Source organism: Grammomys surdaster, unplaced genomic scaffold (genome assembly GCF_004785775.1).
Source record: "Grammomys surdaster isolate TR1022 unplaced genomic scaffold, NIH_TR_1.0 126391, whole genome shotgun sequence".
Classification (NCBI taxonomy): Eukaryota; Metazoa; Chordata; class Mammalia; order Rodentia; family Muridae; genus Grammomys; species Grammomys surdaster.
Genome location: NW_021621185.1, coordinates 5,034,126 through 5,061,889, shown reverse-complemented (window position 1 = coordinate 5,061,889; position 27,764 = coordinate 5,034,126). Strand labels below are relative to the sequence as shown.

General features: G+C 40.0%; 1 protein-coding gene across 1 annotated transcript in view; it reads left to right on the top strand.

Moving 5' to 3' along the window:
- The window catches only part of Adgrv1 (adhesion G protein-coupled receptor V1), a 543,344-nt gene that overhangs the window by 262,189 nt on the left and 253,391 nt on the right, over positions 1–27,764 (top strand). Inside the window, exons 80-83 of the mRNA XM_028760109.1 lie at positions 799–1,048; positions 1,605–1,744; positions 4,329–4,489; positions 11,816–11,916. Of these exons, the coding sequence (XP_028615942.1) occupies positions 799–1,048; positions 1,605–1,744; positions 4,329–4,489; positions 11,816–11,916 (652 nt within the window). The remainder of the gene's footprint in view (positions 1–798; positions 1,049–1,604; positions 1,745–4,328; positions 4,490–11,815; positions 11,917–27,764) is intronic.

Below are 27,764 nucleotides of genomic sequence, written 5' to 3'. Positions count from 1 at the left end.
GACTGCTAGAACCTGACACTGGACAGATACAGCTCCCAGTATGCATGCACTCTCTACCGTTTTGAAGGCCGGTTTCATATTTATTTGATTTTGGTATCTGTTCACTAATGCAAAGATGATGAACCCAGGATATTTGAGGGGAAATCGTTACAGATTCACATTCTTTGAATCACAAGTATTCTTGGTAAAGATTTTGCGTATCACCTGTACTTTAACCAAGACCACATGCATTCAACTCACATTGAGATTAGAAGACAATTTAACTGAGCATAGAATCTTATTATCCCTAAGAGCTGTGAAAAATAGAAATCAGAAGCATCAGGACCATTCTTCGGGGCTGTTTTCTTACCAGCTGGATGGCTATATTAAAAGGTTCTGGTATGCTAGCAGCATGCGGTGAGATGGGATGAAAACCCAGCTGTGGATGTACGTCCTTAATGATTCTAAGTGAAACAAAAGGCTCTCCTCTGATGGGAGTACCCTCTCTTTAGCCTGTTCTACCACAGCCTGAGACTGACACAGAAAGGTACATTTCAAGCCCCTATTGTATTGTGATAACCGTGTAACAGCTTCCAGATACTCCTGGTTTAGGTTACAAAAAAGATCAGGCAAAAGGATGTGGAGAGATATAAGAATCACATGCAAATCAAAAGCAGATGGGTTTTTAGTATTAGGATTAGTTCTGTCATTGTTCTACATGAAGGGAAAAATTCTCAGTTTAAACATTACAGCAAATACAACCTGATATATTGATACAAATATCTGCCAACTCAACAGAGACTTGTTTTGTTCTTGTAGAAGCAAAACCATCCTTGACAGTTGCCCATATTTGTCAATTCTGGCTCTTCACTGGAATCCTCAGCAAATCAATGGGCACAAGTTTGAAGGGAAGGAAGGTGATTACATTCAAATTCCAGAGAGGTTACTGGATGTTCCTGAGGCAGAAATGTCGGATGGGAAAAGTGCATGCACATTAGTCCAGTTTGTGGAGTATAGCAGCCAGCAGTGGTTCGTAGCAGAAGACAATCTTCCTGCTCTAAAAGACAAGGTAATCTCTCTCTCTCTCTCTCTCTCTCTCTCTCTCTCTCTCTCTCTCTCTGAATCAAGTGATATTTTATCTTATCTTCCTTTAGCAGATAAATTTTGAACACATTTGATTAGCTTTTTTCTTTTTGGTCAGGTACATGAAAATTATTCTCTCTTCATAAGCCATTTGTAGAATTTTTGGCTTCAAATGTAGGTGGAAATGTTTACTTTATGTTTTATGGTGTGTGTGTGTGTGTGTGTGTGTGTGTGTGTGAACAAAGTATAAAACTAGAGCTTTTCCAGCAATAATATCTTGGCACATAGCTGTCTTTTCAGGAAGTCAGCCTGTGATACTTACAGTGGGTGTTGTCAGCTAAAATCTAAAATGTGGCGTTGTAGCTAAGCTGTGACAGTGAAAAGCCAGTCAGGGTCTGCAAGTGAGCCAGCTAGTAGGACTGAAGAGAACACCATAGGTATTAAGGTACTGGAGAAATGGAGTCCAGTTCTGACTGGCAGACTAAGTTTTAATGCTAATTGGAAAATTATCATTAAATTTCTTGTTTCTTCTGACATTATAGGTATTGTCTTTGATTGTGAAAGGTCAGAGTGCACAACCCCTGCCTAACAACAACGAGGTTGTCTACAGGATTTATGCAGCTGAGCCTAGAATTGTTCCTCATACATCTGTGTGTCTCCTCTGGAATCAGGCTGCTGCCAGGTATTGCTAATAAATCTTACGTTCAGTGCTTGCTGCTTCCCTACCTGGAAGCATTGCACCTGCTTGTGCTGCACATAGAGTGTAGCCTCAAGGAAGACTTCAGACTGGGAACAATATCTACTGTAGATCAGAACAAATCAGTCTAGCATCTTTTCAATGGGGACTGTGCTGGTAGTAGAACTCTGTGCGCAGTACGGTATTCTTTCTTCATTATAGATATTCTCAAGGGCTATATTATAAGTACTGCTCAGGTTACATAACTTTTCTGAACTTATCTGTTAATTTGTTACAGATGAAAAAAATTCCTTTCTACACCCCTGTCATCTGTGGTTCAGTGTCTGAACCTTATGTTTAGAAGGATTAACAGGGCTTAAGAATTCTTGTTCATGGCTGACTTAATGAACATTTGGGGAATAAATTCAGATAATAACATAAACAAGAAGTTGAGTGTTTCTTTGAGTCTCTTTGACCTCTAGAGTTGGGCTCCTGATGAACTTACTATCACTCAAACCTCTGTCAGTGCTGTGTGGTCCAGTTGTGTTGGGAGAGGGGTCAACTCTCTATGCCAGTTATGAGATTTTGTTTATTACTGAAGTTTAGTCTGACAGGAAAACCAAACAATCCATTTGGATTAGTTTCTCTTTCTCTGCAACAAAACATTTTGAATGGAAATTCTTAATGCCCAATGCTGGATCTTAAACCTGATACAGAAAGGTCTCTGTATATGATGGTTAAACTTACAATTTGTACTTGAAGCTTATGCAAAATGATTCACTTTATTGGAACTGCTCACATTTTGAACTCTGATCATTCCGACACTGGTGAGCTGAAATATGATGCTCTCTCATGATGCTGAACAGTGGCAGTGAGCCATGGCTCTTAGCAACATGATCATGAGGATAAAAAAGGAAGTGTGTTGCATTGCTAAGTTGTGTTCAGTGGGCTAGATATAATAAAGATGTCTGCAACACACATTTTAAATAGTGTGTTTAATGGCCTGCTCCATTGTAAGTCAAAGGATAATAATAATAACTCATAAATAATTTCTAATCCTCATTATCTAATGCATAATGGAAGTTTCAAGATGAAATCTGCATTTTGAATTGGGAAGTTTCACATCATTAGAAAAGTAATGGGATCGAGATTATTGAAAGGAACATCTTCAAGAAGCAGCCACTGATTGACTTCCCTAAGAAAACTTCCCTGAGAGAAGTACTGGAAGTTCCCTATAAAACATATTTATGATATGTAATTCAGAACACAAACAGGAAAACGTGGATAGAATCATAGGAAAGAATATATGTTAGTTACTGGTCTTTTGCTATGATGAGACACTATGACCAAGGCAACTTACAAAAGAAAGTATTTACTTTTGGACCTGCTTACAATTTCAGAGGGTTAGACTTAATTCCCATCATGAGAGGGAGCCTGGCAGGGATCCAGAGCAGAAGACGGGAGCTTATATCTTATCTGTAAGATGGTGGGGAGAGAGAGAGGCAGAGACAGAGACAGACAGAGACAGAGAGAGACAGAGAGAGACAGAGACAGAGAGAAAAAGAGTGAAGACTGGGCTTGGCATGGGCTTTTAAAACCTTAAAGCCCAGTCTTATTGACACACCTCCTCCAACCAGGCTACACCTCTTTCAATAAGGCCACACCCCATTAATCCTTACCAAATAGTTCCACCAATTCCAGGCATTCAAATATATGAGTCTATGGGGTTAGCTCTACACATACTGGCTGGTTTTATGTTAACTTTACACAAACTCAAGACATCAGAGAGTAAGAAGCCTCAATTGAGAAAATGTCTCCATAATATCCAGCTGTAAGGCATTTTCTTAATTAGCAATCAATGGGGGAGTTAATTGTGGGTATTGCTATCCCTGCAATGGAGGTTCTGGGTTCTATAAGAAAGCAGACTGAGCAAGTCATGTAGAGCAAGTCAGCAAGGTGCACTCATCGACAGCCTCTGCATCAATTCCTGCTTCCAGGTTCCTGACTGCCCGAGTTCCAGTCCTGACTTCTTTGGTGATAAAAAAGCAGTGTGGAAGTGTAAGCCACATAAATCCTTTCCCCCTCAATTTGCTTTTTGGACATGGTGTTTTGTTGTGGCAGTAGAAACCATCAGACAACTGTACTGTGTTATGGGGAATCACACAACACAAGCCATGGTTCTGATAGTCTGTTGGGATTCATAGAAGCCATAGCTACGCTAATCTGCCAGGATTCACACATGGCATGGCTATGCAGAACAGTGGGAAATTTTGAATGACAGAAAAGAGGACATTTGCTTTAGGATGGGTAAGGCAGCTGCACCTTTGCTGGGAGGGCTGACTTTCTTGGTACAGCAAATGCCCTGGCAGGTGTGGTTGGTATGTTCACTGCTTATTAAGGTGTCTTGGTGGAATCTGTTGGATCATGTCCTGGACAAGATGTTCTCTCTAGTGTTTCTTCTGGAAAATGTAGTCTGCTCAAGTCTTGAGCAAAGAACATTTAATTTTAGCTAGTTATTTTTCCTTTTAAAACAATCCTAACATCTTTGAAATATTAATAAAAGAACAGTGACTATTGTGTTTTGTTCTAGCTGGTTGTCTGACAGCCAGTTTTGCAAAGTGGTTGAAGATGCTTCGGACTATGTGGAATGTGCCTGTTCACACATGTCTGTGTATGCTGTCTACGCCCAGACTGACAACTCGTCATCATACAATGAAGCTTTTTTCTCTGCTGGGTTTATATGCATCTCAGGTCAGTTGCAGGGTTTTCAAGTCATGCATTTTAAATCTATGTGAGAATAAAACTTTCCCATAGTTCCTTTGCATATGTAAGATATTAAAGTACTACAATGCAACATTGTCCCATTGATTTAATCATTAACAACTAGCATTTGTGGAGGACTGCATCTGTTAACTCATGAACAGTATGGGATACAGTGTAAGCTAAAGGCTAGATAATAGGAAAGGGAACTGTTTATGGTGCATTGTGCTCTAGAACTCTGGCTTTACAGTTAGAACATTGGGAAGATATAAGTCAATACATATAAAGATTTTGTGTTTTCATTAAAAGAGATAGTCTTCCCCATCAGTTGATTGGCAGTCTACAACTCTAGAACTCTAAACATATCAAACCTTATGACAGAAAATATCTTCCACTCAACATATGTGGTCCCTCTTTTAGTGCAGTCATAGGAACTTGGACTTATTTAATGTCTATTCAGCTGTATCCATACAACCTAACTATAGACTTATCCTCCTGTGCTGTACAATGTGGTGAGAAGTATGACACATCCTTACACTACTTCAAACCTCACCTCCACTTTTGCTGTACCCTACGTTCCCTTGTAAAGCACCCACACATTGTCTCTAGGAACAATACGCTATGCACATAACTTGGTATGGGATAATGACTAACTATCACCTTGCAGCTAGATTGCCTTAGTTCAAGTCCTGATGCTATCATTGGCTAGTTGTAGGAACTGGAGTAAATTACTGATTTTATGAGTCAATATACCACAGAATTCCCACCCTCATTGTACTCATGACTACAAGTCATCCTGCATTTCAGGATGGTAATATTAACTCACATACATCTGATATTCTGCTTTAGTGATGATTTGTCTGTAATTGAGGGATTATCTTTCTAAATATATTGTATCAACAATCCATCTAGTAAATTTTATTCACTAGCAAGTCTTTTTGGAGATAAAGTCAATAACTAATTATTATTCTTGGCTTAGTTGTTAAGCATTTCCAGTATAGTTTAATTTTACTTAGTTATAATTTTCCTTATGGCACGTGAATTTTGAGTCTTAGATTCTATCGCAAAAATTAAAGAACCCCCTAGTCATAATATCTTTCATCAACAATTGATGACATTTCGTACCCAATAATTTCTTCTAGGTAAATATAGTTACAAAACCAGAAGGGCTTTTGTATTTCAATATTGGCATTTTTTTGACTAAAGAAACTTCATAGGATAGCAAAATAAATTCTTAACTATAATAAAAGTCTAAATGTTATTTTACAAACAAATTGAAGTGCTGCTGTGAGACATGGCAGAACATGAGCATGTCCTAGGAAACCTGACAGCTGTTCTGTATTTTCTATCTTGGTGCAGAAAAGGTGACACTGAGCTGCTCATACCCTTGAGATCCTAAATGTCAGCATCCACATTTGTGCCTTTGATTTGGGATCAGGGTCAAGACTTTGATATTGTTTCCTCTTGGATTCAAGATGTTTGATAAGTAAGGGCTCTAAAATACTGTCCTTTTTTTGTCATTGTTTTCACTTCATTAGAATCAATACCCATTCCTCTGACGGGCCTTCAGGAATTAGAAAAAGACAACTTGCTGTTTCTTACATACACATAAAATGTAGTTTGGATTGGGCCAAATGGAATAGCTCTGGTTTGGTAAGAGTTAACTGGTCCTTTTCAGGAGTGCAGTAATGCACACATTCATAGGAGCTGGCCTCCTTATTATTTTTACTCACAATAAATTCTAGGACGTCTGTGCCAGGACATCTTGCAGTTCTGCTTCATGGCCTAGAGTAGGAGGGTTGAAATGTTGACAGTTTGAGATGTGGGTGAAGGAAGATAGAGACTTAGAAACCCTCAATTTAGAGAGGTGAAGCAGAGAGGACATACCTGGAAGAAATATTTTTTTGCCAAATACAAGAAAAGGAACCTGAGGCCATTCCTTGAAGTGAAAAAGATAAAAAGAAAAATGCAATAAAAGGGGCTGTGTGTGTTCTCTGGCTCTCCATGGAGACGACTTGGGAGAAATGTAAATTAAGATTCAGGTGACAATGATATAATTACTAATACGACCAGGCAGGCTTGAGATACATACACGCAACCACCTGGATGGCAGTGATTAGATCCTCATGGGATTTTCTCTTATTTTCTCTTAGGATACTATCCCATCAAAGATGACTGTCAGATTGGATTTTTTCTGACTACATTCTTAACAAAGTTCTATATAACCTTAACGAGATCCTGTAAGAGTCATTGCTTAGTTCTTTTCCTCTTTAACTGACTGAGTGAACTCAGTCGTGTTGATGCATCTATAGTTCAGTTTCCTGTGATTCGAGTGGTTCTGCAATGTCAGAGGCAGGCCTGACCTCAGATTGGTGTCGCTTGGTTTAACATATTTCCTGAACTAAAGTGTCCTTTGTTAACTGGCTAGTTATTCTATCTACTTAAAATAGAAGACTAAGTATGGGAATGCCCACACAATGTCAATTCCATAATGAATAATAATTTCTGAGAGGCCTTACAGGTTAAGAAAGCCAATAAAAACTATTTAAAGATGACCATTCTTTTGTTCAGTCTTGTATAGAATGGCAAAATTCCCAAGGTATGCCTTATTTTCTCCCCCAAAAGCTGAAATGGTGATAGATTTTCAAGGTAGTAATAACCAAACAATCCTGACAAGATTTCCCCTCATAACAAAAGGCATTGTGAAGCACCTCAGAGGACACACAAAAGGTTGGGGGTGGGGTGGTCAGAGAAATGGCGCCTGAATAACTAAGGAGCTGAATCTGAACACAATCGAATTCATCTCAAAAGTTTTTTTCTAAAGTGTTAGTTTTGAAATTTTGGTCAACTTCTTTTAGAAATATCAAGTTCAGATTTTCAGAAACCATTGTCTTGAGAGCCCTATTATGATTGGGGAGGAGTGTGTTATCAAAATAATTTCATTCAATTAAATGCTGTTTATCCTCAAGGAAAACTTTTAAAACACATAGAAGTTTAAAAAGAAGAGTTTGAAGGCATAAATCTAGACGTGAAAGAAGTCACTTAGTCCAGAAATGCCTGGCCCAGCATGAGGATGCTAGGTTTAACTAGCAGTGTCTGCAAAGGAGTCTTATTTGGCATGAGTTGGGCTGCCTTTTTCTGGTGTGGTCTCAGGTGGCTGCACCTTTAGCATCGAACTGGCAGTTTCCGGTGTGACAAGGCAGAATCCCCATTAAGAGCAATGGCAACTGTTATAAAAGTCACCTGGAATGCTGTTCCCACATCTCTTTGACCAAACCATGTTCAGTGAACATTCATAAGCCTAGTCACTTTCTGGACTGGAAGACAGACAAACTCGGACATAGTCTGTCAGGGAGCAGCCAGTGCCCATCCTGCTGAGTATTGCTGAACACAGCGCCGACTCACAGCGCCTTCCATCCTATTTCTTGTTGAAACAAAATAAGTAACTCACAGGGTGCTTCAGACCAGGTGTATTGTTTTCAATGTGTCAACTTTGTACATTCAAACCGCATTATCGTAATCACTTCAATATAAATCTTCTGAAATGTAATGTTTTCTTTCATTACTCAGGAACAATCAGCAGTTCTCTGCAATAGGACTTTCTGTGATGATTACAGTGTTTTACACTGTCTAATATGTGATATACTAGCCATGGGTGGTCCTGCACCTTGAAATATGACTGAATTTTAAATTCTCTTTCATTTAACATATGAAAATGTAAACTACTTCCCCAGGATGGAAGCTCTTGTGCTTAGGTTTAACTCCTTAATTGCCAAGGCTCCTGTCTCTGGCTGCAGCATCCTCTACTACCACATGGAGTTGTGTGCTTCAAGGGGCTTCTTGCTGACATTCGTTCCCACTGGAGACCTTTTCAGGGTTAATTGTCTTGTTCTGATCCTTAGCTCATTAGTAGCACTAAAAGTAAAGAGGTGTCAACTCAGCTGTTTGTAACAAAACACTAGGTAGGAAACCTACAATCACAGGTGGCAAGAGGTAGAAAGGCGAGAACGAGAACGGGGTAATTGTAAGCTGATCTCATTAGGATTCATCTCCAGGAAGCAGGGATAGGGAGAATGATAGGCAGACACCTGAAAATGCAAAATTTATAAGTAGTTTAAAGAAAAATTTGTAGAAAATGTACTAACATTTGTCTTGCATGCAGCTAAATTAAAGTGTTTTCCATCTGTAAAATATACTGAACACCAGTGTCTCCTGGCTCTGCCTGCTCACGTATAAACATATTTATATTCATATAAGTATGTTCACATATTCTGGAACTGATATACACAAAGGATCGCTGGTCAAGTCAGAGAGCAGCAAAGAACAGGTCTCTGTTTCAGATCTGCACCTAACTAAATCCAGAGCCATCGATGTTGTTAGTTTGTGAACAGAGATGCTGGCTTCTACCGTCCCTCTTTTCAGTGTGTAGAACATCATTTGTGTCAGTGGATAAAGTGAGGGCTCTTTCTCTTCCAGCCTAATCTATAGTCCATATAGGGCTAGAAAAAAGGAAAACTACTTCACAAGCAGATTGTTTCTCTACAGAATTGCCAAGAAGTAAAAATTTAACACTGTTGGGTGCATATTTAGGTAATACATGGAGTTGTTACAATTTGTTATACTTTATTTTACAAAGTCTATCATTATACATTCTATGTTTATGACTTGAATATTTATATTATGGAATTTAAGCTAAGGAACTACAGTTAAAATATTTCTTTGTAAATGTTAAGTATATATACTGAGTATAAGTACTCATTTTTCAAGGTTACTGTCCTAAATTTGTATATTAGTTTCAGTGCTTTGGATATTTAAATTCGTATGTAGTGATTTAGAAACTCAGTAACTAAAATATTTATTTCTTTAAAGCTTGAGTATTCTCGATCTTGTCCAAAGCCAGATCAGCTTGCCTCGTTTAGAGCGCAGCTTGCTCAAGATTCTCAGCAGAGGAGAAGTTTTCATTGACAGACTAGACCAGTATTCTAGTTAGTTTCAGATTGCTGTGAGAAAACCTAAAGCAACTTGGAGAGCAAAGTGCTGCCTATAGCTAGCTCACAGTCCGCTGTGAAGGAAGGGCAGGGCTGGGGCTCAAGGAGCGAACCTGGAGACCCCGGAACTGAAGCAGACGCCATAGAGGCCAGGGTTTCTGGGCTTGCTTCTCCATCGCTCGCTCACTGCTCGCTCACTCACTCACTCACTCACTCACTCACTCACTCACTCACTCACTCGGCTTGCTGGTTTGAACGGCCAGGGATCACCTTCCTAGGAGCAGGACTCCCCAGAGCAAGGCCCTCTCATGCTGATCTTTATCAAGAAAATGCCCCACATTTGCTTATGGGCCAATCTGATGGAGGCATTCTCTCATCATGGTTCCCTCTTGCCCTCTGGCTTGTGTTAAATTGGGATAAAAACCGAACCAGCACATACGTTTTCAAAACAGCATGCTTAAAGGCTAATACAATCCAGCCCACTTTCCTGTCTCTGGTTTTGAATCCTGAACTAGAACCAGGGGCCATGGTAGCATTTTAACGAAGCTTTGTATACACAATCAGATGTTTCTAAGCTTGTCACATTTAATTGTCATATTTAACTGTGATGGAACAAGAATATGATGGAGAATTAATCACTAAATTGAGGGAAAAAATCACTAAATTCTTCTGGTTAAATACAGTGAGCAGGAAGTGTGTGTACTCCTCCCTTGGCTGGTACTCGGCCTTTACCTTCAATTGTGACCACTCACCCCAGGAAACTTGCAAGAGATGCATAGTTGTGATCATGTGGTTTATAACGAGAAGAATAGCGGGTTAGCACTTGCTTTTGAGTCAGTATACCTTATACACACATAAGCACACACCTGGAGAGAATTTAAGCAACTGTGACTATCCTAGAGACAGAAAGGATACATTAGTGAGTTGTGAGCATCAGGCCCAGTAGTGGTGAAAAGAAAGCTGCCACACCGGGCGTGACTGCCCCATCTGCAGGGACACTTACCTGTGTGCGAGGGGTTCCGAGTCAGCCCGCACACCTGCACACCTGTCCCAGAGTGCCATGACAGTTGTGCTAAGATGGGATTGCTCCCAACTGCCTGGAGGAGTTTCTAGATGAAAAAGCCTTCTTTCTCACTACAGGGAGTTTCTATTGTGGTCTTGAAATATCAAACTAAATTAAACTGTTTCCTCTAAGACGAGGTCTGAGAGGCATTTCTAAACAGAAAATGAAGTCAGAAGACCCCATGGAGGGGTTTTGTAGATGCTTAATTCTTAATGTTTTTTTTTTTTTGCTAACACGTGGTTTACTCTAAAAGCTCATACCACAATTTCAGAGAATATTTTAGAGAACCAAATGTTAAATTATTGCAATGTCCCTTGTTTGTCACGATGGCATTGATATTAAATGAGGTAATATATGAAAACTACATGAGTAAGTGGCATACTCTTGCCAATATTTGTGAGGCTTCAGTGATTAATACACAAATGATCCACCAAAATGTGTATTTAGAAAGCCTGTGAACAAATAAATAATTACTGTTTATTAAATTACTGTCTGAAAATTTTAAGGCAGAAAATATTGCATATAATCTACCTTCAAGGTCCTGTACTGTGGTGCTGTAAGTCTAGCACTCAGGAGGCTGAAGAAGGAGGATTGCAATCTCAAGTCCATAACAGACACACAGGCTTAGAGATAACAACACCAGCTACAGTTCAAATCTTTATACTTAATTTCATTGTGGAAGAAAGAAAAAAATTCTGGTTTTGACCTGCAGCAACACAGGGTTAGCTGACAGTTAATAGCTAGCCCTGCTGGGTGCATCTATCCTCTTCTGCTAGCTGGAGATGGGTAACTACGAACCTCAGGTTTTGGAGGACCAATCACAGGTTTACGCTCAAAAAGCCCTAGTCACCTTTCTAAATACTTCTACTTACCCAAGTCACTCACTCTTAAAAACACATTTAAAATTAGGATGAAAAGCATTTTTTTTTTACAAAAACAGTAAAGCTCACTCAGCAACATAGAAAAATGTAGTACATATTAAAAGTATTAGTGCTGTTTATTTATGACTTCCCTTTTCCATGGCAGACAACCTGTAAATAATTGGAAAATTAAAGTTTATCCCTTAGGTTAACTGATAAACGTGAAGATGATATATATCATGCAAAATAGAATATGTTGAAATTCCAGCATAATGGTTCCCAGAAGGGCTGTGCTCTGCTGCGTAGGCTGGGCTTTTGTGCTCAACTGTCCCAGAGGTGGTTTGTTCTGTACATATAATCCTTCATGGATTCTGAAACCTCACGTTTCACTCTCTGGTTTCCACAGGTCTCTGCTTGGCTGTCGTTTCCCACGTGTTCTGTGCCAGATACTCCATGTTTGCAGCTAAGCTGCTGACTCACATGATGGCAGCCAGCTTAGGAGCCCAGGTAGGAGACAGAGAGCACCATGATTCATGATGAAACATCGTCGATGTCTCCTTCACTCTTCCCTCTCTTTCCTCTCAACTTAGTTGAAATTAGCCTACTTGCTTTGCACTTGAGCAATGTGGAGGAAAAAAGAGCATACAAAAATAGTATCAGGCCCAATATGTGTATTTTTTTAAAAACTACTTTTTGCGATTATAATATAATTATATCATTGCTGTTTCATGTTATGTGTCCAAATTTTCCAACATACTGCTCCTTGCTCTCTGTCAAATTTGTTTATTTTCAGTAATTTTTTTCAGGCCAATCATTTGCTATTGGATAACCAGTTATTGTGATCTTCTCTAGAAAGACTGTCTTCTGTTCTCAGTGTGTGTGTGTGTGTTTGCTTGTGTGTGATTGTGTGTGTTTGTCTCTGTGTGTGTTTGTGTGTGTATGTTTGTGTGTGTGTTGTGTCTGTGTGTGTATGTGCATGTGTGTGCGTGTGTCGGCATATATGTGTGTGTATGTGTGTGTGTGGGTGGTTATGTATGTATGTGTGTGTGTATGTACATGCACAAATGCTATGACATGATTGTGGCACTCAGAGTTCAGTCCCCCCCCCCACCTGTTCACTCTTACCACCCGGTGGGAGCCAGGAGTCCAACTCATGTCATTAGGTTTGCATAACTCATGTCATTAGGTTTGCATAAAAGCATTTCCCACCTTGTGACCTAGTTGGATAATTTCTTCTCGCTCTCCTTTTTAAATTGAAAATAATTTTTCATGCAGTGTATTTTTTTTTCATGGTTTCCCTTCCTCATCTTTTTCTAGATTCTCTCCAATTTACCACCCTTCCTACTAATTATCTTCTTTCTTTCTCTTTAGAAAACAAATAGGTAATAAATGAATGAATACATACATACATACATACATACATACAAGCATACAAAAGAAAAGAAAAAGAAAAGGCACAAAAAACACAAACAAAACCCACAATAACATAACTTTGAAAACATAATATACAAGCAAAAGACCAGTTGATAAAATAATGCTGAAGCAAAGCAACATAACACACAATCCACAGAGATACCATCCGATTTGTTTTGTGTTGGTCTTCTATTGCTGGGCATGGGGCCTACCTCTAATTGTGCTTTACAGTCCAGTGAGACTACAATGGCGAAAATTAAGTTTTCCTTTTCAAGCATTTGTTAGTTGGAGGTGGGTTGTCATTGCTTCTGGGTTGACAATGGAGGCCTGTGTGCTGGACCCGTGTCTGCTTAGCTCCATTTCAGGAACTGTTTTCTTGTATCGTCAGTCCCTTTGTCACTTAACACCTTCCCATTGCCTCTTGTGCACAGTTCCCTAAGCCAGGGGTGGGGGTGGGGCAGGAGTCTGAGGAAGTGTTTGTTGAGGGCATCACAGTTAAAACTGAGTGTTCCAGCCTTTCCTTCTCTGTACATATGTATCTCCATATTGTTTCCTATCTACTTCTGGGGGAAGCTTCTCTGATGAGGGTTTTTTAGACACAGATCTATGGGAATAACAGAATCATTTTATTGCTGCATTCCCTTAGCAGAAAGATAGTATTCGGTTTTTCTCTAGACCCATGGCCTATCTAGTCCTGATTCTTGGCCACCTGAGCAGTGTGCCAATGCATTCAGAGTGACTGGGGCTGCTTCTGTGCATGGTCCAAGCTTGTGTGAATTCTTCACTGCACACAGTTACTTCCTTCTTTGCACACAGGTGGCCTTTGTTGAAGTAGTAGAGGGACTAAAATGGAAAAGTGTCAGAAACATTGGCACTCTGTTGCATTTTTTCTACCCTAGAGATGACAATGTCCTTTAAATTTCATAGACTGTTTTTCAGAAAAAAAATCAAGGGCTCTATTCCAGATTATGTATTTAAAATACCTGTGAACTGTAGACAGTAGCAGCCGTTTCCACAGGGGCTTGCACCCAATTTGACAAGGCAGTTTGCATTATCTTCGGATACCATTATGACTGTCTGAGCTTGCCTTCGCTTCTTCTATGTAACACAGCAAAGAACCTGCCTCCCATAATTAGATTTTATTTGGCTGTGTTCACCACCCATTTTGGTAGGTTGTTTTGGCAGCAGTATTTATATAAGATTTAATTATAGCACCATATTATTATAGACAATTCTTAAGCATGCTAGCAAATTTGTTCATGTCTGGGGATGAGAAGGAAAGACCAGAATCTATATGTTAGAATCTTGGCTCTGTTTCACATCGTGCTTAACACGGATTTTGAAGAAAATGATTAGTCAAGTATGTACATTTCCAGTGAATTTTTAGAATAGACAAAACAATATGGCATAAAATCATTTAAGGGATGATTTATGGCAAAAAATAACTAAAAAGATTTTTCAATAGCTTATTTTTACCAAATATAATGGTTCAGTTATTTCATGTCAGAAGCTGTACAGTGTACAGTTGTTATCGTTTCCATAGGAAATAATCAATATATTTACCAGCTGCCTGGATATTTAAAAATGCTATCTAACTTAAATGTTAAAAGAACAAGTGAATGTTCTCACTTGGCTAGACAAGAGATTTCTAAAGATGTACTTTTATTTTTAGCTCACAGAGACTAAAGCAGCAAAGCATAAGGCCTGCCTGGGTCTGCACCAGGTCCACTGTGTATAAGTTATGGCTGTTAGCTTGGTGGTTTTTGAGAGATTCCTAAGAGTAGAGCAGGTATGTCTCTGACTCTTTTGCCTGTTCTTGGGACACTTTCTCCTCTATTGGGTTGCCTTGTCCAGCCTCCATATGAGGGATTTGGGCTTGTCTTATTGTTTCTTGTTGTGCCCTGTTTGGCTGCTGTCTGCAGTTTGATTGTTGGAGACCTCTTCTTTTCTGAAGGGAAACAGAGGGGGATGTAGCTGGGAAGAAGGGAGGTGGGGGAGGCTGGGAGGAGTAAAGGGAGGGGAAACCTCAGTCAGGATGGATTGTATAAGAAAAGAATCTATTCTCAATTAAAAAGATGTATTTGAATTTTATCAACATATCTGTATGTGGAGTGGGGATATATGCACCTGAAGCATGTTACCTAGCAGAGAGACAGTGCACTGCATTCCACAGAGCTGAGGTTATGGGCTGTGGAGTCACCCAGCATGGCTGCTGAGAACCAGACCTGGGTGCTCTGCAAGGGCGGCAAGTGTTCTGGATTACTGAGCTGCCTCTCCAGCTCCAAACTGAGGACGTTCCAAACGTCTGAGATTCTCCAGAATGAGAAATGTTTACAGGAGCTGGCTTCTATGTGGACTAAATTGTAGAGAACTTACAGGATGAGTTGTAGAGTTGTGTTATTCGGGCCACGACAGTTCCGGCCGTGGGACCGCTACAGTTCCGGCCGTGGGGCCACGACAGTTCCGGCCATGGATCTCCCATTCCATCCTCCATCTTTACTGAGTAGACATCATTAGAACTTAAATTACCTGGAGAAACGGAAAAACAAACAAACAAGAAACAACAATAAAAAACAATGGTCTTGGTCTGTGGTTCTTGTTAAAGGAGTAAAATGTCTCCAGTTACCTACAGGAGTGTGATTTGTAAATACTGGGAAGATAGGCATGTCAAGATCTTTCCTCTTCAAGACTTAGTTGATTGCCTTGTGTGTGTGTGTGTGTGTGTGTGTGTGTGTGTGTGTGTGTGTGTGTAAGAGAGGGATCTCATGTAGCACTGGGTGCCTTGAAGTTACTATGTAGCTGAGGGTGGCCTCAAACCCTCAGCTCCTCCTTCCTCCATGTATAGTATGCCGAGATTGCATCATCACGCTGGTTTAAGTGTTGCTGGAAATTGAGCCCAGGACTCGGTGCATACTAGGCAAACTCCACCACCTGAGCTACATCTCATCCCTCATGACTTCATTTTGGAGGTACAAATGTATTTGTAAATCATGTTGTCAGGAAAGTGTGCTTAAATTTGGTGGTTCTCTATTTTTAGAAACATATAGAATATTGTATTATTAATTCACTATATATTTTATTATATTTATATTCTGAATTGGAGGAGGATACAAAAAAAATCAATAAATTGTTCTTGTATTGAAGTTAGATGGGTGGGGATGTGGTGGGAGGGGAAAATATGATCAATACACATTTTTTGAAAAAAAATTTAAATAGAAAAAGTCATGATGATGCTTTAATCTGTCATTTTAATGTCTGTGAGTGACACTGATCATAGTGTTCCAGCAGGTGGCAGTATAGGATTTTTTTCCTTACCCCAAAACCAAGTCAGTCTTTCAGAGTTGGGATTAGGTAAAAAGTAAAGGATCCTTTCAAAGACGTCTTTGGCAGAGCTAAGTGTGTGTAGCGTAGAAAATACACATTGCGGGTCTCTGGCTTTGTCTTTTGTCCCTTGTATTCAGAATTGCAGTGAATGCATTTGTAAGTTAATACTAGAAAGCTTGTATCTACCTGTGCTTGGTGGAAATACCTTGCTTCCACTCCTCAGTTACGTCTAAATGCAGGGGCCATAGAGTTATTTTTTCATCATTACATTTATGCTGATAGTAATAGTGCCTAATATTGATATAGAAAATTGTGTTTATTGAATATTGCAGAATTTTTGAGATAAGATTTATATTTTTAGCAGTTTGTCAAAAAGGGTGTATTTCGCTTCAGTGTTAAATTGTGCTTTTCTCATTTATCTGTGTTTAAACGCTTAAACAGCAAGGTGTAAGAACCTTGCTTCAGTGTGGTGGGAAACGCAGCCAGCAGCCTTTCATGCTGTTGCCAGATATTCCTGGGAAAAAAACATCTAGTTCTATCTTTGGAACTTTTATCTTAGAATCACATTGCCCTGGGTGCCCTGAGCAGGCTGGTGGCAGGAGGGACAAAGGGCATCTTTGCCAGGCAGGGCTCTCAATTCCAGAGGTTCTGTTGGGAAAAGCAACTCCCCAAAGCTAAAAAAAGAACAGAAAGATAGCACCATGTTTGCTCAGATTAATAAATCCTGCCAACAGGAAAACATTTGATTTCTCTGTTACTTTTTGTCTATTTGTTTGGCTTAACTTCATCTTCTGAAAGTGAATAAAAAATCTGTCCAGAGAACCTTTATGTGCGTGACTGGCACGAGTGCCACAGAGCCACTACACTGACTCACCGTGGTCTGTGTGACTAGCTTAGAAGTTGAAACATTTTGTTTGTTTTTTTACTGTATTTTATTTTTGTCAGCGAATCAATGTACGTAGATTGTAACTTCATCTTTCTTTTCCTTATGAAGGCAGAAGAAAGTTTCATGTTAACTCTGAGAACTATTATTTAGAATTCAGTAATAGTTGGGCTGTTTATCACTCTGCAACCATGAGGAATGTCATTGTACAATGTCTGTTTGTCAGGAATGATTCAGTTTGCACATAGCTACTAAAAGACTTTCCCTTAATCTGAGCACTACGTCATTTTTACTTTGAATATCTATCATCTTGGAGACTCTCTAAGGATCAGAGACTACAAGACTGAAGCCAAAGCTACATATGATTCCAGAACACCGTCTCCTTCTAGTAGGACAGGACCTGATTTTCCCAAGTAACCTTACCTGTTGTGTTGAAACTGTTAACACAGGAAAGACGTGTCTAGGGCCCCAAATGCTATTAACTAAGAACTCTGCCTGCCTGCCTGTTATATACATACATATCTATGCATGTATGTATTGTGTTTATATGTAAGAATATAATTCTACCTACCATCTATCTATCTACTATCTATCTATCTATCTATCTATCTATCTATCATCTTCATCATCTGATTGTTATCTGTCTATTTTAGAACAATTGAAGCAAAGTAAGATGAAGTTTCATAAATAGAAATAGTTTTCCCTTAGCTAGAACTTCTGGCCACTCATTAATCTGACTGGATCTTGTTGTCTTTACTTTTGCTAATAAAACAAACAAACAAGATTTCAAGAGTTTAAATACTAGAATCAAAATTAGAGCTTCCTTTGACCTAGCAACTTGAACTGTAGCAAGGGTTGTCACTCAGGAGAATATTGTGACTTACATGTTGTGCAGATAGAAATAGATCAAACACTTCCCAACCTTCAGCGTAAGCAGTCTGTTTAAGATCCTATGCTGAGCTGGTTCTCAGAGGGCTGCCTCATCCTGTTTGTGAAGGGACTGGAGCAGCCTGGAGCGACCTCCCTGTCATACCTCTGCCTGTGACCTCTGCTGCTGCCACTCTCATTGTTACTAAGCCTACATATGCTATCGACCTTTTGTCTAATTAAGGAAATCATCTTAAGAAAACCAATTAACTTTTAATTTTATTTAAGAATGAAAAAGAAGTAAATTTTCTTTAAAACTACTTTTAGCCATTTATTGTTCCCTTGGTTTTTGGGGAAGGTCTCTCAGGCCAACTTTCTTTTTTTTTTTCATGTGTGTACATTTATAGCAAGCATATGTGTACATGTGTGTTTTCATGTGTGTGTGTGTGTGTGTGCGTGTTTGGGTGTCAGTGTTTGGGTGTGTGTGCGCGTGCATGTGGAGGACTAAGGGTGATATCAGAAATCTTCCCTATTTCACAATATTCCCTATTTCACAATTATCCCTATTTCACAATATTCAGTGAGGCAAGTCTGTCAGTCAAACTCAGAGCTCTGATAGGCCAAGTCTTGCTAACCAACTCGCTTCCTCTAGGGATCCCTGTCTCTATCTTCCAAGGTTGGAGTTATAGGTTACCTTCATGACTAGATAGCATTTGCATGTCTTCTTGGAATAGATTCTAGTCTTGCTTACAAGGCAAGTGCTTTAACTGCCAAGCCACCCCTCCAGTCACTCACATTACCTTTTTGTCTTTTAATTGATCCATAATTGCATGCATATTTGTGGGTACCGTGTGACTCAGTGCATGTACATAATGTTTAATAATGAGAAGTTGAGTGTGAGTATCTCCTCTGCACATCCTCAGACACTTCTTTAGTAGGTTAGACTGTATAGCAAAGTGTTGCAGACTAGAGTTACGCTAGGATGCTGTACATCATTAGACAGGATGGCTCCCATATTCCTGCATCCTGGTACATGTCATTGAGCCTGTCTTTAGCTTTCCTTATCTACTCTTCTTGCCTCTGATAACTGTGTTTCTATTCTCTGCCTTTGTTTTATTTCTTCAGTTTTCTTTCTTTCCCTCTTCCTCCTCCTCCTCCTCCTCCTCCTCCTCCTCCTCCTCCTCCTCCTCCTCCTCCTCTTCTTCTTCTTCTTCTTCTTCTTCTTCTTCTTCTTCTTCTTCTTTTTAATTTTTTCCAAATCTAAAAGAGAGATAATTCTTTAATCAAACTAATATGGGACACACGAACTTGCTAGTATTTTCTTTGATGTAAAATAAACTAGTAGGCTAAGCATGGTGGCTCACACATGTAATCTCAGCATTCTTAGAACTGAGGCAGGAGGATTGCTCCAAGTTTGAGTCTAGCCTGTTATCATTATTTGACTGGGCTATAAGGTTGGGCCCTGCTGAATGCAAACAAACAGCAGTGAAAAACTGGAAAGAATCCATTTTTTTTCTTTCTCTGGATTCTTCCTTCATTTTGAACAGTTGGGCTGACCCCACCTTTTTACATTAAACCTTTCAGAGATTCTTAACTGTCTTATTCTTTTATGTAAGGATTGGTTTGGTCGACATGACTAAATAGGATCAGACTTTTAATTTGGGTTTATTATGCCAATTGTCTCTTAATCCAGCTATATGCATCTGTTTGGTATATTCAACAATCTAGTGGCAAAAAGCAAGAGAAAGTGAGAAAGTTCTTCTCTCCAGCCAAGGCCATAATTTCTCTGTGACTTCACCACTACCCTCAGCCAGTTTACCATATCAGCAACACTGAGGTTGTGTAGTGAAGGATACCAAGCAATCTATACCCATTCTCAGCATGTAAGTAGCAATCTTGAGCAGTAGCCTTATGATAGGACCCAAGGATTTGAGCAGTGAGGAAACAATGGCTTCTTCTGTGCTACAGTGTCCAGGGCTGCATAGGCAGAGGAGAAAAGGCCACAGCATGGAAAATGTCCACAGTGAGAAATGGAGTCCACCCTGGGTGCTGAAGTGCACGTATGATATGCAGACAGAATGTGACATATTCTAGGCAGGGAAGAAATTAACAAAAGTGCAGCTGTAGTGAGCCTGGGAGTTGGATGAGGACCACAGATGTTGCTGAGACACAGGCGAGCTGGCAGGTGGGAGAGTTACACTCCATCTGAAATCTGTGGAGAGCTGGTGTAAATCCATAGTGTCGCCATGTGTGTTTTGAGGAATGACACTGCAACAAGGCATTGAACAAACACTGGATAAGACTGACAGAGCTGGGCAGACTACCTTTGTTGTGTTAAATTTTATTTTGGGGTTTTACCCCTACTTCGCTCACAAATAAAAGATACAAAAGCTTTTATATTTATAATAAGCTTAGAAGCTCTAGAGATGGGCAGATACCAACCTCTGTGACTGTTTGTCTACTTTTCTGTCAATAACTCTGAGACAACACTTGCCGTGTTTCACCTGGGCCGCTCCTACTCCAACAGGCCAGCATTCATGGCCAGCTCATGATCTACCTACTCCATGGTGACTTCTTCCCTCTTCTTCCTCATTCTCCCTCCTGTGGTCCCTGCCTGAGACTCTAAGCCCAGGACCTCCAGCTCCATCTATCTCTTCTGCCAAGCTACAGGCTAGAGGCATTTTTATTAACCCATTAGGTATAATTTGGGGGTTAAGGTTTACACAACAAAAGCTGGTATAGTAAGGATCTGTTCTGTCTTGGAGCACCCAGGTCTTGGCATACAGTGTTTAGTGTTTGAATACATAGCAACACCAGACCAACTCCCTACATAGCTTTAAAAGGACCCAAAGAGGAAACTTACAGTTACCTTGCTGTCATTAGCCAATTATTAGCCAATAGTGATGGGAATGAGAATTCAAAGGAATACGAACTGATAAAAAACTGTCTCATTCTGCATTGTGGAAGTTTGATTTCCTGTCTCTTTAAAGCAATAACAAGAATACACTAGATTTTATCTAATTTAATAAAAATTAATATAATAATTACTAAATATTATATAAGATAACGATATGAGATGTGTATAGTATTATTCTAATGTGTCAGATGAAGAAGTTGTATCAGATAGTTTAATTCCATGTCTTGAGCACATGGTGGAACAGAACTGGGAGTTGAACATAGCTGCCACTCTGCAGTACTGCCTCAGAGAAGAAAGAGTCATCACATTTATCACTAAAGGAGGACGATAACATAAGCTGGGCATGGGCATGGATGGGTCATTTCCTCCTACTTCCAACAGAAACGTTGGACTGTTTATTAACTGGAAATGAGCACAGTTTGGAATTTTGTGGCTTTAATGGTTCCATAGTACATCAAGCTGACAGATAAGCCATTTCCCGAGTCAATGTCTTCATGTAAAACAGTAGATCCTGTGAGGATTCTGTGAACTATAATGTCTGTAGAGTGCATTCCTGTGTTCTAGAGGTGGTGAACACATCCTACATTACAGAGCAGAAAACAAGGCTTAACAAGGGAAAGATTCATTTCTGCCTGTAACATCCCAAGACTGTTAAAGGAAAAGGGATTTCTGTCAAAGTCTGTGCAGCTAGAAAACCCAGAGTTTTGAAGTCATGTATGGAGTAGAAAGGTCATTTGAACAATTAGAATATAAAGAATATTTGAAATCACAAAGGAAATAGTAGCTCTACTGTTCAACAAGAACAGTGTCCCTGGAAACCTGTGCAAAACATGGTGGGAACTAGAAAAGTTTAAAGAATAAATGGGTTGCAAAGAGATTGAAATGGCTATCATTCTAAATGGGAGAAATCTGTGTCTGGGGTGCTGGGATCAGCATTGGAGCAGAGGAGAAGAGAAACAACAATACCACCACCAGCAGCTATTCTTACTTCTCCTCCTCCTCTGGTGGCTTTTTTCTTACAAGCTTATTGAAGGAAATTGCCACCAAGGGACAGGTCCATACTACTTCATCTGTAATTTCTAAACAAGAAATGAGATATAATGTAAGGTGAGCATGAATGGGTCATTTCCTTTTACTTCCATAGGAAATGTTTGTTAACTAGAAATGAGCAGGAAGATTAAAGCTGTAGTGGTCTCCCTGGTTCTTGCATCCTAATTTCTGTAATTGTGGAAGTTGTGGTACCTGTCTGATTTTATTCTTCTTGAGCAGAGGCAGGAAGGTTGGACACTAGCCTACACTGTATAGTGAGACCCTGACTCAAGAAGACAAAACCAGGAACACATTTTTATAATGTCACATCATTTTGTTATTATTATTGATTAATAGTTTATATAGCTTTTGTAAGAAAAACATTATGAGGAGGTGTGTTTTGGGGAAGTTATAATGCTTTAGGTAAAAAATGATATCAACTTGAGTACTGATAAAAGTGTTCATTTCAAGAAAGAAGTGTCACACACACATACACACATTGCATTTATCTTTGTGTTTATTTCAAGTATACAATTTTCTTTTTTTACGTCAAGTCTGTCTTCCTCAGAATGTTTCAATAATAAAATCCAGTTTCCTTTTCTGAACAAGCTTTGAAAATTTAGCTCCAAGAGACTGTTCTCACTAAATTGAAAACAAGTGGACAGTGAAGTTATAAAAATAGTTCCATGGTCACACTACTGGGAAACTCAAACGTTCCCAAGTGCTGAAGCAGCAGCAGTGAAGCAGCAGCAGGAGTGCGGAATGCTCTGAACAAGGCTACAGTGACATTATCATGTTTGCAACATGGCTTTTGTTACTAGGAAAATTCGTGAGGCAGATCCAGACTTTACCAGAAAGTACCAGTTTGGAATCTTCTGTTACAGCCTCTGAAACATAAACTATCCTTGACTTTTAAAAGACTTCTTTTGATGTGTCTAAGAAGACAAGAAAAATGTTTTGTGAACTTTTAATGATAGCCTTAAAGGACTTTAAACAACAAATATGCAAGTGTCTGGTTTTGGAATTAGAAGGACACATGAGTAACATCCCTAAATTGAAAAACAGTCACTGGCAAAAGAGTGAGAAAGTCCGCTTGCAGAGCCTTTAGGAAGCTAGATGGTAACTCTTGTTCAGTAAGCATGAAGTGGGACCTCAAATGTCCGGATGAGTAGCAGTGGGTAGCAGGAATGAGTGCTGGACCACCCGTCAGCAGCACGCGCTGGAACTCTCCTGTACCCTCACCTTCCCTAGTGGCACTGTGTGTCCTCTCGGACAGCTAGAGCCACTTCTCCACACTTAGCTGCTGTCTTTAGTCAGCTGTGAGAACTGGGATAGCATCTTAACTGTGTCCCCTCGTTCCCTCCCTAAACAGTTCAGTCTGTCAGGATTACTCCCACCCCTTGTTGGACTGACCACAAGGCTTTCTTGTTCTCTATTGTTTGTAATCAGACGTTATTAATGATTTTGTCTTTTTCAAATAAGATATTTTCCTTCTAGTCAGAGTATTTTTCATGTTTGTGTCTTTATTGCTCGTGTGGAATTGTTTGAACTTTAAAAATTGGATATGTGTAATAGGCATATTTATTAAAGTATGTATGTATGTGTGTGCCAGTATGTGGAGTGGGGTTGGGTATGTATATACACATTTGAAAGTTGAAATAGCCATATATTTTTTAAATCTAGAGATTTATTTAAGCTCTCAGTGTTGTTGAAGACTGTGAAAGGCACTTAGTGTGTGTAACTACAATTGATCTCTATAGTACTCTATGATACAATATCCTGGGGCAGGATTTTCTTTCTATTTTCCTGGAACAATTACAGGTTTTTACAGTCAGTCACTTGCTGCATTATGCACACAACCAGCCTTCCTTTTAACTGATAGGACCTGGCTCTCTTCTGTGACACTTTTCAACCAGTAGCCCTTCTGCTGGTGGACTCTAGAATCTCATTTTACTAGCTGAACTATCCTGAGCTATATGCTGTACCAAGGCAGAGTTCTATGTTAAGTTGGTTGTTTATCTAGTGGGACTTTAAGCTCCAGAGGAAAGAGACTACTCCTTTCTTTATCACATACTATGCCAAAAGGTAAAAGACCAAACTAACCGGTTATAAAAATAAAACAGGCTTTCCTATAGGCCTGCCACTCTGGCTGAGCCCAAGCATGTCATCTCCCAGGAACATATACTCTGTGTTCTGCCAGGAGAGGGGAGGAGCTTGGTTCGAGCACCATGTTTTGGTTCTAAGAGTAAATGTGGTTGCCAAACTGAAACATTTGTAGGTTACATGTCAACAACCAAGAAGGTTTTGTGCCAAGCATCATCTGCAAATGAGAGCATATGCAAATGATCTTAGGGGTTTCAGTGAGAAGGAAGAAGTGTTGTAGCTCACCCCAGTCTTCTGTTTGTTCTCTTGCCCTTCTAGTCAAGGCAGAGTGCAAGTAAATATTAGAGAGTGGCTGAGCGCAGCATGTCCTTTAAAAATATACACTAACGAGTTTAACCATCTTTGAGAATTAAATGAACTTTTTTTGTTCTTACAGAGTGTAGTCTATCCATGTCTGTTTCTTCCAATCTTTAGATTCATCTAACCCATTTCTTAGAATAGCCTCCAAACTGCTCCCAGTGGCTTTATTCTGATGTCTGTCTTTCTGTTTTCCCTCCTTCTATCTCCCTTCCCTCTCTTCCTCCTCCTCCTCTTGTGTGTGTGTGAGAGAGAAGGGAAGAGGGAGGGAAGGAGGGAGGGAGAGAGAGAGTGTGTGTGAGAGAAAGTGTGTCAGAGAGGGGGAGAGGGAGGGAGAGAGAGTGTGAAAGAGGGAGAGGGTGAGAGAAGGAGGGGGAGGGGGAGGGGGACTGGTGCTCCCCAGCACCAGTCTTCAGTTCTTAGAGCTTTAAGGCAGGTGCTACAGATCTACACTCAGGTCCTCATGTGTGACTAGTTCATCTTCTTGGCTCTTTCATGTTCCATCCAGTAGACCTTTGTCTTCTCAGCAGCTAGAGGGGATCCCTTTAAAGACAAGAAATCATTGTCCTACCAGAACTCTCTGTGGCCTCCTACTGCACAGATCAGAAGAGCCCATGGCTTCCGTTCCCATCAGGGTCAGCTGGTGCCTCTTTGGGGATCTCATTTTCACCTCATTCCATCTGCGCCAAGTCCCAGAAAGGCCTGAGGTCCTACTGTGCTCTCTTATTTCGCTGGTACATCCTTCATTCATGCTCAACTTGAATAGCTACTTCTGAGTGGCCGACCCACAGAGTCACATTGCTGTTAACCTTAGTCACATTGCGTATAAAGACCTGAATTTTCCTGTTCCTGTATTGAATTCTGTGTCCCTTCTTCAGCTCCACTTTCTGTCTCCTCTAACATCAACTCCACCAGATCAAACACGGCTTGTCTTGTTTTGTTGCTTTGTTTCTAATGAGCATGTGCACACACATACACACACTCTTTCTGGCACATAGTAAAATTTGACACTGACTAGTGAAAAACTGAGAGAAGCAGTGTGGTTAAAGCTGGGTACAACTTGTCCTTCAGAGTCTTCTTCTGATATCTGACACTTGCCATTTTCTCAGGAACACAGTTCTTTTGCTCTCAATTTCTTGAAAGGATGAATTAAAACAACAACTTTTTTTTTTATTGGATGTTTTATTTACATTTCCTATGTTGTCCCCTTACCCCATCCCCCACCCACCCCGGAACCCCCAATCCCCTCACCCCTCCTCCTTCTTCTCTGTGGATGTAACCTCTATCTACTCCCTCCCACTCCCACCTCCCCACCCTCAAAATTCCCACCCCCTGGGGCATCCAGCCTTCATGAGGTCAAGGTTCTCTTCTTCCACCTATGCCCAGCAGGGCCCTCCACTCTTATGTATTCAGCTGAAGCCCTGGATCCCCCCCCAAGTGCTCCCAGGCTGGTGGTTTAGACCCTCGGAGCTGTGGTTGGTTGGTATTATTGTTCTCCTCATGGTGCCGAAAATCCTTTCAGCTCTTTCAGTCTTCACTCTAACTCCTCTATTGAGAACCCCATGATCAGTTCAATGGCTAGTTGTGAGCATCTGCCTCTGAATATGTCAGACTCTTGAAGACCTCTGAGGAGACATCCATATCAGGTTCTTATCAGCATGCACTTCCTGACTTCCACATCAGCATCTACCTTTGGTGACTGCACATGGGATGGATACTCAGGTGGAAAGGTCTTCAGACGGCCCCTCCTTCAGTTTTTGTCCCTCGCTTTGTCTCCATATTTGCTCCCTTGAGTATTTTGTTGATCCTTCTAAGAAGGACCGAATCACCCCCCACTTGGTCTTCCTTCTTTATGGGCTTCATGTGGCCTGTGAGTTGCATCTTGGGCATTTCAAGGTTCTGGGCTAATATCCAATAATCAGTGAGTGAATACCATGTGTGTTCTTTTGTGATTGGCTTACCTCACTCAGGATGATAATTTCTAGTTCCATCCATTTATCTAGGAACCTCTCGAATTCATTGTTTTTAATAGCTGAGTAATACTTCATTGTGTAAATATACCAGATTTTTTGAATCCATTCCTCAGTTGAAGGACATCTGGGTTCTTTCCAGCTCCTGGCTATTATAAATAAAGCTGCTATGAACATAGTTGAGCATATGTCCTTATTATATGTTCGAGCATCTTCTGGGTATATGCCTAGGAGTGGTATAGCTGGATCCTCGGGTAATGCTATGCCCAATTTTCTGAGGAACCGCCAGACTGATTTCCAAAGTGGTTGCACCATCTTGCAGTCCCACCAACAATGGAGGAGTGTTCCTCTTTCTCCACACCCTCGCCAGCATCTACTATCACCTGAGTTTTTAATCTTAGCCATTCTGACTGGTGTGAGATGGAATCTCAGGGTTGTTTTGATTTGCATTTCCCTGACGACTAAGGATGCTGAGCATTTCTTTAGGTGCTTCTCGGCCATTCGAGTTTCTTCCGTTGAAAATTCTTTGTTAAGCTCTATACCCCATTTTTTAATAGGGTAATTTGGTTGTCTGGAGTCTACTTTCTTGAGTTCTTTGTATGTATTGGATATTAGCCCTCTATCAGATGAAGGATTGGTAAAGATCTTTTCCCAATTTGTTGGTTGTCGTAAAACAACAACTTTTAAAAAGAAGTTATTCTTATTCTTAAATGCAGTGCTGTGATAGACTTTTAATGAATAAGTTGTATTATGCATCTTTATGTTAAATGTACTTACTCCAAAGTTAGTTTTTGCCAGAAAAAAAGATGATAAAAGAAAGCTACCATGCCAAGCCCAGGCCCACTTATCTCGTCATCTGACTATTGTGGAGCTTAACTATACTCTGTAGCTTCTTTTCTGTTAAAGCACATTCTAACTTCTGAGTGGAAACCTCCAGAAGGCCCCTGCTGTTCTCTTGGCCTCTGCTGTATGGCTCTGCCCCATTCAGAAGCCCACAGAGACAGGAGGTTAAGACACAGGCCCATGAAGGGGGAGGAAAGGTGATCTGGGGGGAAGGTAGCCAACCCAGCTACATTAACCAGCTCTTTAGGGTCTGGCAGATGCTGATGTAGGTGAATCAAATAGCAAATGTTAATATTTCTGAAGCTCGAGGACATAATTGTACCTAGAAATTTTGTTCTTAAGGCTGCTTTAACAATTTCTTATTGGTGGTTAAAGTATGAGACAACAACCTGAGCAGCATACAAAAGACATTTTCTTAATATTTTCTATATTCTATAGCAATAAAAAATGTGTGTTAAGTATAGATATTCATGATGAATATCAATTACACATATGTAATACTAGGAAATGTCTGTTATGTTAAAATAATTAATATAGGCCATTGAAGTGAGGAATTAGTCATATGTTAGAATTAGTCTGAGATTAAACACTTCAACATACTATAGTATGTCTAGTCATTGTGAGCAACTCTGTTATGTTGATGTCATAT